The 14,374-nt window shown below is 32.8% G+C and overlaps 1 protein-coding gene across 1 annotated transcript; it reads left to right on the top strand.

Moving 5' to 3' along the window:
• The first annotated feature begins 668 nt into the window (after window positions 1–668).
• On the top strand, window positions 669–5,499 carry LOC127704905 (uncharacterized). The gene is made up of 4 exons (XM_052209139.1): window positions 669–1,159; window positions 1,749–1,874; window positions 4,147–4,186; window positions 5,142–5,499. Exons 1-4 carry the CDS (start codon window positions 823–825, stop codon window positions 5,365–5,367), a joined length of 729 nt encoding a protein of 242 aa, XP_052065099.1. The 5' UTR covers window positions 669–822; the 3' UTR covers window positions 5,368–5,499.
• The last annotated feature ends 8,875 nt before the right edge of the window (window positions 5,500–14,374 follow it).

Here is a 14,374-nt window from a genome sequence, read left to right as displayed (position 1 = left end):
CATATGGAATTTACTGACCCTGTGTATATTGTATTAGGTCACTAGCACACTGTGTAAGAATTTATCTTACTAACTATCTAATTTGGGGAAGTTCGCGATCGACGTAGTTGTAAACCTTGATATTACAATTTTAACATAAAAGTAAACAGAACATTCAATTATTTAGAGTAAGAAAAATGTCGTCTCTAAGACATGTTTGGTCTAAAAGCATGAAAATATTATAGTTAATATGTCTGTTCACAATGTATGTTACTTTGAGGACAACACCTTTTTTTTTAAAGGAACGTAACTCTACTATAACTGTATTAATCTTATAAAGGGACGTAACATCACTACTAACCGTGATATCAAATATACACGGACTCCACGTGTTCGGTTTTAACTAATGATATTCCTAAAAGTGTATATCAGGTAAATAGGAGGTATTACTAAGATAAAATGCTTTACATTGTTATTAAAGACACAATCAAATGATTGTTACTGATATCTGACAGATGATGTTTTATAGTCAGCTTTACGAGTTTTCCTCTTTGTTGAAAGCTATACAGTGACCGTTAGTGCTACACCCACCTCATTTGGCCTCTAGTGGATATTTGTCTCATTGGCTATCCTACCGAATTTACTTATTTGTATCTTTACTAATTTGTTTTATTCATTCGAACATTTTACATTAGATAAAGAACAGCTTCCATTAAAATAAACGTTCAGAAAGGGATTTTCAATCAAGTTTTATCAACGGAGAAACCGTATTTGGGACAAGGTGAATCTACAAGAAGTATTCTGCCAACTAGAAGTGTAGAGTCCCCTAATGTAACAGACTTGATGTCTACAACAGAGAAACCATACTGGGGATTGGGTAATTCTACAAGAAGTACTCTGCCGACTAGAAGTGTAGAATCTACTAATGTAACAGAATTGATGTCTACAACAGAGAAACCGTACTGGGGATTGGGTAATTCTACAAGAAGTACTCTGCCGACTAGAAGTGTAGAATCCCCTAATGTAACAGATTCAATGTCAACAACGGATAAACCGTATTTGAGATGGGGTAGCTCTACAACAAGTACTCTGATAACTGGGAGAGAAGGCTCGCTTAATGTGTCAGACTTAGTTTCATCAACGAAGAAACCGTACTTGGGATGGGGTAATTCTCCAGGAGGTATTCACACTATGAGACTTCGTAAAAAAAGGAAGTTTAATTTAAGCAAGCGCAAAGGGTCTGCCAAAAGATTTATAACCATTTTTAAAGATTTAATACTGAAATAAAATTTCTTTGCATATTTTTAACATGAAGTTACAGTACATTCATAATAGTTTGTTAAACTGGATTCAAATGTACGCAACGTCACAGAACTAAACCGATGCATGTAAACATTTACAGCAATATTAAGAATCGTTCTTGTTGAAGATGAATATCAAAGATAAATAATATTGCATTTTGAAAGGCTGTCTATTCATGCTTTGGAATTTGTAACTATAATATTTTAGAAATAATTTGTCAAAAATCTTGAAACGAAATAAGTCATGCTGTCTCCAATGTACTATTAGATTTTGAAAATAGCATCAAAATGTATATTACTTAAAAGTAAATAAAAATAAAACGTTGATATTGCATCAAGAAAGAGAAAAAAATAATGGAACGAATGAAGAATTTCAAAGAATTTCATTTGGTAGACATAACACTAGGTATTAACAGTGAAACATATTGTTATTATTATAATTTTGTTTTTCATTTTCTTTGTCTGTAGGGAATTTAAATGAAGGCAGTTCACCATGCACCTCATCTGTTACTTTGGTTGGATCTATATTAGGCGTTCTTTTGGTGCTTGTATCTATCATATTCATCATTATCATTATAAGGCTAAGGAAAACAGGTACATTTTTTTCTTTAAATACATATATCTATCTGTCTATGTGCATTGACACCTACATACTATGACAGGAACTGAAACCCGTAGTTTTCCCTTTCACTTCTCCAGCAACACATCCTACTCAGGAAATAAACATTGGTAACGCATTTTTTAACCACTCAATAAATCATAATTACATAAAACATATGTTTAGTTCCACACATGAAATACGACTAAGGTAATCTATATTTAGGATTTGAAAACATTTCAAGTTAGTGTTTCTAACAACTCACATTATATAAACAGTAAATTGATAGAAAAGGAACATATTAAGGATATTTCCTGTCAACACGAAAATTGATAACGAAACATCCACTGGATGTTGCATCGACCCGTCGGTTTCAAAAACTCATCAAGGATGTACCAGTTTATAATTTAATACGCCCGGTGTGCTTCGTCAACACCAGACTAATCAGTGGGACTCTAAAAAAAAAATCATCAAATATCCAAAACTAATTCATAAATTTTCTTGAAAATTGATCAGTTGCTGCCACATAAAATTCCATTTAATCAAAGGAGACCGACTTGATGTTTAACATTTTAACCAATCTATTACCTTGTTTACAGTAAAAAAAAAAACACGTCACATACACTGATAGTTACGCTTTTTTCGACGTTTTGTGGTATTTATACTAAGAAAACCCATTCCCGCAGAAATGGGCAGTGGTTCTCATCGGGTACTCTGACTTCATCTTCCAATAAAAAGTTGCCGCTTTGATAACGCCACGGTTGTAGAAAGTATCATTAAACACCAACAAATAAATACACAAATATACCAGCAACATAACTACGACTGATAAACCGGTGAACCTATGCTCAGCATGATTCAAACTGAAATTTATTTGGTATGTGATTGTCTAGAATGGAGGATACTGCACAGACAATACTTTACAAATTTGTGCAACTATACTGATATAAGATAATTATAAGTTTATATTTGATTGTCAAAAAGGTATAACAAAAAAAAAACCGATTTCCAAGGAAAATTCAAAAAGGGAAAAGTCCATAAAAACCACGGGGGGGGGGGGGGGGGGGGGGGTGTCTCAACATGGGATTTTGGGTACATTTGTGCAGCTGGGATTTAAAAAACACCCCCCATTCATATCTTGAATAATTGTGAAATCCCTACCTATACATATACTTCACAGCGAAATCATAACCCATTCATATATTTATCAGCTCAAATAGTACCTATATGCATATACAATCTTATTATATATTAAAAACACTTTGGTCAATTACTACCTTTTGATATATTTCCTCGGTAAAATTGCACCCCATTGATATATTTGACGTATCAAAAAAGGGACCCATTCCAGCGGCACATATGTATATACCTTCATATAGGAAGAGACCCCCCCCGTGATAAAAACTGACAACCTTATCAACCAAAAGAAAGAATTGAAAATAACTGTCATATTCCTGACTTGGCACAGGCACTGTTTAAAGAAAACAATGAGTTAAACCTGGTTTTATAGCTGGCTTAACCTCCCACTTATATGACAGTTGTTTATACCTCCATTAAATTGAAGAAAAAAATAATAGTGAGCAACCCAAATAGAAACCACATCTTCTTATTTTTTATATACATGTAACGATAATTGGGATCCTGCAGCCATAACTGTGCAAACAGACCTCATCACAGATATACAACACAACAGACTAAAACTTTCTACCAAACATACAAATAAATCTAACAAAGGCGCCAACAAAAAAGTGTTGGTAAATAAACATTCATCGTCCCTTGCATATGCATTAAACATCAAAAAAACAATTCACCATAATTTCCCATAAGTTTATTGTTAATGATAGTTGTTTAAACAAAGATGAAAGAAAAAGAAAATACCATAACCCAATACAATTGTTATGCGTTTACTTTTCTACATTGGCTAGAGGTATAGGGGGAGGGTTGAGATCTCATAAACATGTTTAACCCCGCCGCATTTTTGCGCCTGTCCCAAGTCAGGAGCCTCTAGCCTTTGTTAGTCTTGTATTATTTTTAATTTTAGTTTCTTGTGTACAATTTGGAGTTTAGTATGGCGTTCATTATCACTGAACTAGTATATATATTTGTTTAGGGGCCAGCTGAAGGACGCCTCCGGGTGCGGGAATTTCTCGCTGCATTGAAGACCTGTTGGTGACCTTCTGCTGTTGTCTGTTCTATGGTCGGGTTGTTGTCTCTTTGACACATTCCCCATTTCCATTCTCAATTTTAATTGTTGTTGTTTCGTTTAAGCTTTAAGAAAGCGTCACAGACATACCACGGATACAATCAGGTAAACAATTAAACTACAGTAAACAATGTCATTAGACTACATTAAACCATTTATTGCAGCAAATAACTTTTGACAGGTGGGGGGATTTAGCTAGTTATATAATCAGGTCTAACCCACAAGTTACTTCGGAAAATGCCTGAGCTTAGACAGAAATAAGACAGTTGATATCTAGTTGCTCCGTTTTATAAGTTCTCCCGTTTTGAATTTACCTTGGAGTTCGGTATTTTTGTTAATACGTTTTTTTCCCGATATTCAGAAAGCTATGTAGATTTCATCAAAAACATTTGATAATAAAATACGTGTTTTGTCATACAATCAACTTTAAAATTAGAACTCAATGCCTATATACATTGTATGTTTGTTAATATCGGAATCCCCAAATGATAATTCTTTGCGTCGTCGATTTAAATGATGACCATCAATTAAAACCCTTATTATCTTGAAGGAGGCAATCCAGTGAAATTTGACAGCAGTACGGTGTTCAGAAATTTTACTGAACAATATTGATATGAAGTTCAACCAAACTAACGTTTTAATAGACATTTTATCAGTGGAATTGATAATGTTGAAAACACACTTACAATCAAAATTTCTTATTATGCTCAGAAGGCATATATACGCAAAGAATTTGTCTTTAGATATAGGTACAAATGTATTTATCTACAAAATATTGTGTCCTGTGATAATGTGAAATCATTCGAAATACTAAAAACTAAAAGAGCCATTGGTGGTCTTGGGCTGTTTTCTACTTTTTGGTCGGGTTGTTGTCTCTTTGACACATTCCCCATTTTTCATATATAATATATTTTCACCCTGATTATCGCTCTTTTACCATAAAATCCGCAATTGAAATATAATAGCTCTAATCAACATAATGTTCAATCGCCCTTTTCAAACTCAATATAGGTAGATCTGATAGGTCGGATGTTAAATCTATGCAACTATTTCTCTCCAGGGCATATGAAGACATTGGTTCTGTATCAGCAGATCATAGTTATACTGCAATGCAACATAATACAGGAAGAGGTTCATATATCCAACCAAGGTCACCGTATATTAATCATCATGCTAATACACTAATAAGCAGGATTGAGGAATGTGAGTTTACTGGAGAAAAATCTGAAGACAACCAATACAGTCAAATTAAAGATCATCATCATTATGTCGACATTATTACATGAGACGAGTGTAAATTAAAGGATACAGTCATCCTTATATATTTCTTTTCTTTCCTCTAAAACAAGTTTATTGCACTATAAGTAGTTACAAAAGTTACCTTGCCTATCGCATTTGACAAGGCATCCATGTATGTTAGTTTGCTGAACACAAAGGGAAAATGTTCAGCAAATAACAATAAAATTTTAGTTTTACAATCTGTATCTACTAAATACTACATAATTTATTTTTAAGATAAACTATTCTGAAGTTCACCGATTTGGTTTTGTATTTTTTTTTCAGTTGACCAGTTGACAGGGTCATGACAATGATTGATGATCATTGATCTATATTATGTATTTCCATTTACTTCGAAAAGTAGCACGGTAGAATAAATCGCAATGCCATAAGATTCTTTTATACTTTTCAAATATGAAGAAAATAGTGTGCTTTTTCAATATTATGAAAAAGAAGTATATACGTCAGCTTGGTTGCTTTTAAAACAAAAATCAAAATTACTTTTTTTTATTTTTTGCGTCCGAAGCGCTTTTCTGGATATAACTTCATCAGGAACACTTAAAGCCGAATGTTTGAAAGCCAAGGATGTATAAGAACCGAAACAATTGAAGAGCTATATGACCAAAAGGACCTCATAATAAGAGCCAAAACTATACAAGATCAACTTTGCGTGAGGTAATTGAAAGCTTAATATCTTAATAAGAGAGGGACGAAAGATACCAGAGGGACAGTCAAACTCACAGATCGAAAACAAACTGACGACGCCATGGCCAAAAATAAAAAGACGAACAGACAAATAATAGTACAGATGACACAACATATAAAACTAAAGACTAAGCAACACGAACCCCACCAAAAACTGGGGGTGATCTCAGGTGCTCTGGAAGGGTAAGCAGATCCTGCTCCACATGTGGCACCCGTCGTGTTGCTTATGTTATTAAAAATCCGGTAAATAGTCTAATTCGGTAGGTTAATAAGTTAAGCTCGGTTTCAGTCTGTCTAAAATACTTATATTTTGAATGGAGTATTCATGCAACATTTATTCGACTTCAAAGAAAACTGTATGCCAATAAAGGAGATTTGGGGTATAACCAAAACACATCTAGATTTCAATATACAGTCTTCAACAGGATATATACAGCTCTAAAGTAAAATATGAGCAGATATATAGCTCTTATGAAATGATTTTAGGTAATGGATGACTTGGCACACACGCGCATTATGAACTGGTCATTTTTTATTGAGACACTTGACCTCTGGACCTCTATTTTGCATGATTTGTCTTGCTTATTTACTACAGACAAATTTTTCCCACGTTTACTTTAAGTCATATCAATGACTTAAGACAGAACGAAACCAATTGTGATAACTGAACGCAATCAGGATCATTCTACCATACTGAAATTAATTTACGCAAAGGAGAAGGCGTCATACAGTTATGTTTTCTTTCAATTCAAAGCAGTCATGTTCTCGGTTTACGGAATCTACCATCATAATTTATGATTTAATTTGTTCTTCTTTGGTATATTCATGAAGTAATTTCCACAATAGCAAAAACAAAAATACTTATAAATTCAAAATATTACAAACATATATTCTAGCATATCATACATTGCATAAATTTTTTTCTTACGAATGCTTAAATAATAGATTCATACTTTTCTCATTTAATTCCCCATTGAACTCTTTAATAACAATTCAAAATTATATTTTGACAGCCGAAGCTGCTTTTTAAGTTTATAACACATGTATACATTAACTCCCTATGTAAATTAAATCCTTATGAGTATCTCTAATTTTGATCCTGTTATTGACTTTGACATACATAACACCCACACATGTAAATAATATAAGTTTGTAATATTAAACAAAATAAAAGCCAGAACTGTATGTATAACTTTTAAAGTCCATTGACGGATCCAGAATTTTTCATAAAGGGAGGGGGGCACTGACTGCCCTAAGAGGGGGCCCGCTCCAGTCATGCTTCAGTGATTCCCTCTATAATCAACCATTTTTTCCCACAAAAGGGGGGGGGGGGGCGCCCCCTCCCCCCTGGGGCCCCACCTGGTTCCGCGTATGAAGTCACATTCATAAAAAAAATAAAAACATTCTACCTAGTGTGTTGTACAAAGTTGGTTGAAATACAATACAACAACAAATTTCTCTACAAAATTACCCTTATACTCTAATATCATTAGAGGTGTTCCTGTCTATAGGAAGCTGATACAAAGAAGAAGTTTACATGTCAGTCTTTGATACAAAATACGCTAGTCAGATACACAGCTAAACTAGATATTTTGAAAAACTATATATGGATTGGAATGCATGGATACGGAAATTTAATTGACACGTAATGACGATAACAATTACGAACACGCAGAAGGATTGTGATTGAATGTGAATTTGTTTGTCATAGATGTCTCCTTTTATATTGTCTTTTTATATTGGACACTGGTCGGTGGTGATGTCTTCGTCGGACCATTTCAACTGAATATCGTCAGAACCCCTCGCTAGGGTGACTTGGGAATAGTAATATGATCACTTTATGTTTTCTTCCGACCGGCAGTAAAACTCTTGCTATAGAAGAGCGTCCGTTTGGTTATCGGAATGAATGAATATTCTGATCCGAATAGGGACGATAAATTTGATGCCTAGTGTTGAGATAGTGCCATGCTTTCCGCACGATAAGAATCCTGGCAATAACTCATTGGGTGGACCGTAGGTTGCACGTCTACTATTCTATTCATATCCAATATATTTTAACTTTTCTGTGGTATTTAAAATTTCTTTTTCGTTATCTCAATCAACACGATATTGCATGACCTACCTTTCGTATATATATTGCCACTGGACATTTAACAACAACATTAAATCAATCGTAAAGCCAGTATAGCTGGTCAGCTTTAAATGTCATGCAAGTAAATGGGTAATGAATATCGGAGGAAAAAAAGAGAGTCAGGTCTGCAGCGCCTTCGATCCTTTGATGGTAACGAAAAATAGGAAGCTGCCACGTGGGTAAACTAAAAGAAAAGTGGAAGAAAACAAAAATACCGAAAAAAATTATATGTTTATTTTTAGCACTTTTGTTGTGATGACATGAAATATCATTGAAACATCGTTGAAAAGTTATACACCTTTTTTTATTTTGATATTGACCACATTAAACAATAGAACAAACTGTTCATATTCAAAGGGGAAATGGAGAAACAAAATGAACCCATGCTGCTTGTTATAGGCTTTGCCGATGGTTGGTGTCTTTTTAATTTATTCCCCAATATGTTAAAAGCACATGTCAACCAACTATTTCATAAGGAATATAAAAAGAAAACCCAAAACGTGTGACTCGCAGGATAGGACAATTAAGAATAACAATTTATTTTCCCTGCCAACATCATAAACAATTGTATTTTTTAAAATTATTTAAATGTTAATAAACTGAATATAAACAAGAGTATTGTTAAACATACTAGTACCCGAATGTTGATACCAGAAAACGTATATGCAAATCAAGCGATAGTGACCCCTGCTTTTTAAGTTTGAAGATATACAAGATTATCCAACGTGACCACATACTATATATGTAACAAGTGAAAAAATCTTGACAATGAATTTCATTTCTTTTCACTTGGTAAAATAGATAATGATTGGAGGTAACTCTATCTTTGTGATTTAAATATCCAACATAAACACGCTTTTTCTTTACAATAAAAGGAAATATATTCTAAATCCACTAACTATCCACCAAAAGGAATCATTAGGGCCCCTTTATTAAACATCTTTGGCATGTAGGACAGGGTACACTTGGTAATATTTGGTGTTCATTGTGTGATTAATATTTTGTTTTATTTTTAATATCATGATGATGGTTTTTTTTGTCGTATTGTCAAGTATAATTCCATTGACTATGTGAAGAGTGCAAGTTGAGCAGAAAAAAGTTATTATTAATATATTGTCTTTCTGATTTGGTAAATGCATTTTATACATTGCTATGCAAGCATTACAATTTTATTGAGAGACTATTAATACATTTGTATGTTTATTGTTTGAATATTTTGTAGTAATACTGGTTACAAACTATCAATTCGCAACTTTAAAGATCGGTTTAAGGAGAGACAAAAAAATTTAACTAATCATTAAAGATCGTGTATATTTGGAAAGTAAAAAGAAAATACAAAAATGAACCTAATTATTTTATTTCAATTCATAAAAAAAAAAAAATCAAAATACCCAGAAAGTTGTCATAATAATGATTGTGTTTTATTCGAGCTCAATATAATGAGGACTTTCTAGGTTTTCTACTGTCAACGTGGATTCCTGATGTTCCACAGGTTGATGTAATGTGAGATCACTAATTTCTTCATAACTATGAGTAGCATCATCCCTTTCGCTTTCTTTTGTGCTTGTATCTGATCCTCTTTCTGTTTCCCGATGTATTGTTGGATAATCAATTACTTCCAAATATTGGTTTCGTAAGCCATCATATACGTTTGCCACGTTGTTGATCTGTGGTGCTGCGTGGTATCTTTATAATAACAATAAAAAAAACAAGGGTATCTTGATCATATTAACATTTCATATTGAGGAGAAGAAATCTGGTACAGTGCAATATAATTAACGTGGCAACCAAAAGTGCATTCATGTGAAGAGAGTTTCACACTATTTGAAAAACTTTCTCGGAAAATAAGATTTTAAATACAATTACCTCCGATATATTTTATCTTCTCAGCATCAAGGACCAGTTAAAAAATTTTTAAAGCAGGAATAATTAATTGGACAGCGCTTTAGAATATATATACATGTAATACCGTCTTCAAAAATGAGCAATACCCGTACCGTATATTGTGGTTAAGATTTTGAAATGTCAAATATACAAAAATATATAAGATTGGTTTTCGGTATGGCCGTACGGTGACCTATAGTTCATTGATTTCATGTCGTTTGGTCTTTGGTTGATAGTTGTCGTTTTGGCATTCATGAATATCTTCTTATTTTTATATTTGATGCTCGTTCATTTAAAGAAATCCGATTAATTACGCTCAGACCTTTTGTTCAGCGAACATCATTAAAAGCTGTATTATTTAATATTTTATATGTACACGTCTTTTTGTATACTGATATATCGATATCATTCAGTTAAGTTAATGTACTTTCTATATATACCCTCTTTTTCTATCAAAGAATGTTTCTAAATATATCAGTTTGATATCATACTCCAGCAGAACTTTATGTATTCAAGTACGCATTATCTCTTAGCGTTTTAATATGACCTCATTCATAAAAAAGACTGCTTCAGAAATATTAGAGACCAACACTTCATTTTGTAAATGAACAGAAATTTCAGTGTCACATATATATATTTTGTATGTGCCTGTCCCAGGTCAGGAGCCTGTAATTCAGCGGTTGTCGTTTGTTGCTGTGTTACATATTTGTTTTTCGTTCATTTTTTTGTACAAAAATTAGGCCGTTAGTTTTCTCGTTTGAATTGTTTTACATGTGTCATTTTGGTCTCTTGTGAAGAGTTGTCTCATTGGCAATCATACCACATCTTCTTTTTTATATTTGCAATTATTTGCTACTTGATATAAAGATAAAACTACATAAAAATCTACGTACATTTCCCTTGGGGAGAATCGTTCTTGAAAATCTACAAACAAGCATGCTTATTTAGAATTTAAGTCAACAATTTATATTTTTATTTGTTCTAACATATTTCTGAAAAATCTGCTAATTGAATATATGCTTAAAATTGTCTTTGAACATACTAGAGACTATTTACTTCTATGTTTGTTCTGATACCGTATTTTGATAAAAGGTTTATTTTTCTCAAACAAGATTAATTGATTGCTAGTTTGTTGGTTGCTTAACGTCCAGTGGCAAATATTTCATTTATATTCAGAACGAGAACAAGACGAATCGATACTGTTTCATTGACTACAAACCAGAAAATCTTAAATATGGAACTCAATATAGAATAAACTCATCATAGATACCAGGATATCATGTCATACATTGAATATTGAAGTTTCTGTGATGAAGATATTGATTTCATTTTCTCTTTGTTTTCTGATTAAGTGGATTTATATCCGCTTATTTACCTTAACAAAAGTACTGTTCTTTGTAATAAAGTATACAAAATATATTAACTTCTCAAAATGCCGCCAAACAACTCCAGAGTGTTTTGTATTTGAATTGATTCTGATTGATATTAACCTCACATCTCTTTATCTTTATTTTGAAAAAGAAATATTCTTGACAGTGTTAGATAAATATTTAGAATAATAGATTGCAGAATTAAATCTATGTTTGGTTCTTACTTCTGTTTTGTCCTGTTTTAAAAATCAGAGTTGTCACAACAGTCGTTACGATGAAAATCGCAGAACCAGTAAGGATCAGCATGATAGTCAGAAAACTAAAACCACTTGCATCTAAATAACAGTATGCTATTTCATTTCTAGTACTATATGTTACAAAGAAGGAACATTTGAATTAAGATAATTGTAATATTTCAATCAGGAGAAAAAGATCTACATCGATGAAAAAGTGCATTTGTAATGCCAATACATATATTTGTTCAATTATATATCAGGTGTTGCTTAACTTTTGGCGAGGTGTATATATTTTTTTATCAATACCGTTATACAAAGTTTAAGAGGTACATTATATTCCCTGTTAGTGTAGCGATCATTTCCCAATCGATCCGATACCAGTTACGTTTGACGATTTGTTATGTATATAAACATTTCTGGCCAAACATCTTGATGCCGCGAATCACTTTTCGTTTTCTAGTTTAGTTTAAACATATTTTATTTGCTAAATATCAGCAAAATGGATGAGACACAAGTAAATCATACTTATGAAGTCTTCTCCATATTACAATACAAGTATATATACAATAATAACATTATGAGCATGCATGTAAAGCTAACAAATTCATTAAATATTATACGAACTATAAATAAAAAGAAAGAAAAAAAGAACAAGAAGAATGAAAAAGGAGGAAAAGAAAAAGAAGCAAATTATATTTTCTGTGATGTTGACTTAGGTTTGATGGTGATGATCATCCGTGCCGGTAGCAATAATATTTTATGAAGGTACTAGAAATCTGTTAGACCTTTTAATAAAATCTTGAACATGTTTGAAAATTAGGAGATTTTGTTCATTCGAAAGTTCAAGATCTCCGCAAGTTAATAGTTTAGTATCAATAATAAAGTTTTCAGTAAGCCAATTAAGATTGTTAAGTAAAATTTCTCTACATGTAGTGTATTTTGGGCAAACTAAAAGAAAATGATGAACATCCTCAATATCAGACCCACACTGACACGAAGGATCCAGTATAATGTTAGCTTTGAAAAGGTCAGAGTTCAAAAATGAAGCGGAACATCGCAATTGAGTTAAAATAATATTCAGTTTCCTCGGACCGTACATATAATACGGCGCAACTCTACTCTGAACACTTTCATTTTTCAATTCTCTCTTAAATTTAGATATAGAGTCGGTGTTTCGAATTTTTAAGTCAAGCTTATTACATTCTCGTATTGTGGATGGAATAAAAGATTCAGTGGTAAGGGAAAGTCTACAAAATGGAACAATGATATTTTGACCGTTTCGCAACGGATAGTTGGTTGTACTTTGTATACATGGGGGGACAAGATTACACAGGTACTGAGGTGCATGTTTTTTATTTATATTATAAAACATCTGTAATTTTCTTCTTCTTCGTCTTTCATATAAAGATTCCCAGCCAACCTCAGAGTACAGAGTATCAGTTTTAGTGAAGATTGGTAGACCTGTTACAATTCTTGCGGCTTCCAATCGCAACGGATAGTTGGTTGTACTTTGTATACATGGGGGGACAAGATTACACAGGTACTGAGGTGCATGTTTTTTATTTATATTATAAAACATCTGTAATTTTCTTCTTCTTCGTCTTTCATATAAAGATTCCCAGCCAACCTCAGAGTACAGAGTATCAGTTTTAGTGAAGATTGGTAGACCTGTTACAATTCTTGCGGCTTCCAATTGCAAATTTTCTAATTTATTTGAATAACATATCCCACAATTATCCCACACTTCCGTGGCATATTCAAAAATGGGTCTAATAAAAACTAGATAAAGTTTTTCTAAATTATTACGAGACAGTCGATATTTAAGTTTACGCAGAACATTAAGCTGTTTCTTTACACTTGTAATTATACTTTCAATATGATTGTTCCATTTTGCGTCACAACTAAAGGTAACTCCCAGGTGCTTATGCGATGTATTTATAGGGATAGTTTTATCATTTAGGGAAAAGTTGAGATCTGGTATCTCAATATTTGAAAATATCATAATTTCTGTTTTATCAGGATTAAATGACATAAGCCATTTAGTTGACCAAACATCCAGCTCTTTCAGGTCGCGGTCGATCACAGATTTAATCTGTTCACCATCGCTACCGGAATAACTGAATGAAGTGTCGTCTGCAAATAGCCTACACAGCGATGTAAGCTTATCAGCAATATCATTAATATATAAAACAAAGAGAAGAGGGCCCAAAACAGATCCCTGGGGTACACCTGCTGACACATTACAAAAGGAGGAGGACGAATTATTCAGTACTACTCTTTGTTTCCTGTCATGCAGATAATCTTCAAACCACTGTAATAAGGTTCCATCAATACCATAGGCTTTCAGTTTGTGAATAAGACCTCTATGCCAAACTTTGTCAAACGCTTTAGAGAAATCACAGAATACAAAACAGTTTATTTCTTTTTTTTCCAAAGAGTTTAAGATGCAGTTGTGTATTTCTAAAAGTTGATGGACAGTTGAATTTTGGGGAGAAATCCGGATTGATATTCATAAATTAATTTGTTAGCGAGTAGATGATTATACAAGTGCTTAAAAACAACTCTTTCCATTACTTTTCCAACACAACTAATAAGAGAATTTTTCTTAGATGGAGGTGCTTACTATGTATACGAACAATGGTTTGTACGATTTATCCAATGTTCTTTCCCTGTTTTTACTCCAAATGGG

The sequence above is a fragment of the Mytilus californianus genome, unplaced genomic scaffold (genome assembly GCF_021869535.1).
Source record: "Mytilus californianus isolate M0D057914Y unplaced genomic scaffold, xbMytCali1.0.p SCAF_6, whole genome shotgun sequence".
Taxonomy (NCBI): Eukaryota; Metazoa; Mollusca; class Bivalvia; order Mytilida; family Mytilidae; genus Mytilus; species Mytilus californianus.
Note: the sequence above shows the minus strand (reverse complement) of the source record. Positions and strands in the feature narration are given on the sequence as shown.

Excerpts from the sequence above, each read along its gene's own strand:
- LOC127704905 (XM_052209139.1), top strand. The coding sequence starts at position 823 with ATGTCTACAACAGAGAAACCATACTGGGGATTGGGTAATTCTACAAGA. Across the intron at positions 1,875-4,146 it reads TATAAGGCTAAGGAAAACAG|CTTTAAGAAAGCGTCACAGA; the intron begins GTACATTTTTTT and ends GTTTCGTTTAAG. Across the intron at positions 4,187-5,141 it reads CATACCACGGATACAATCAG|GGCATATGAAGACATTGGTT; the intron begins GTAAACAATTAA and ends ATTTCTCTCCAG.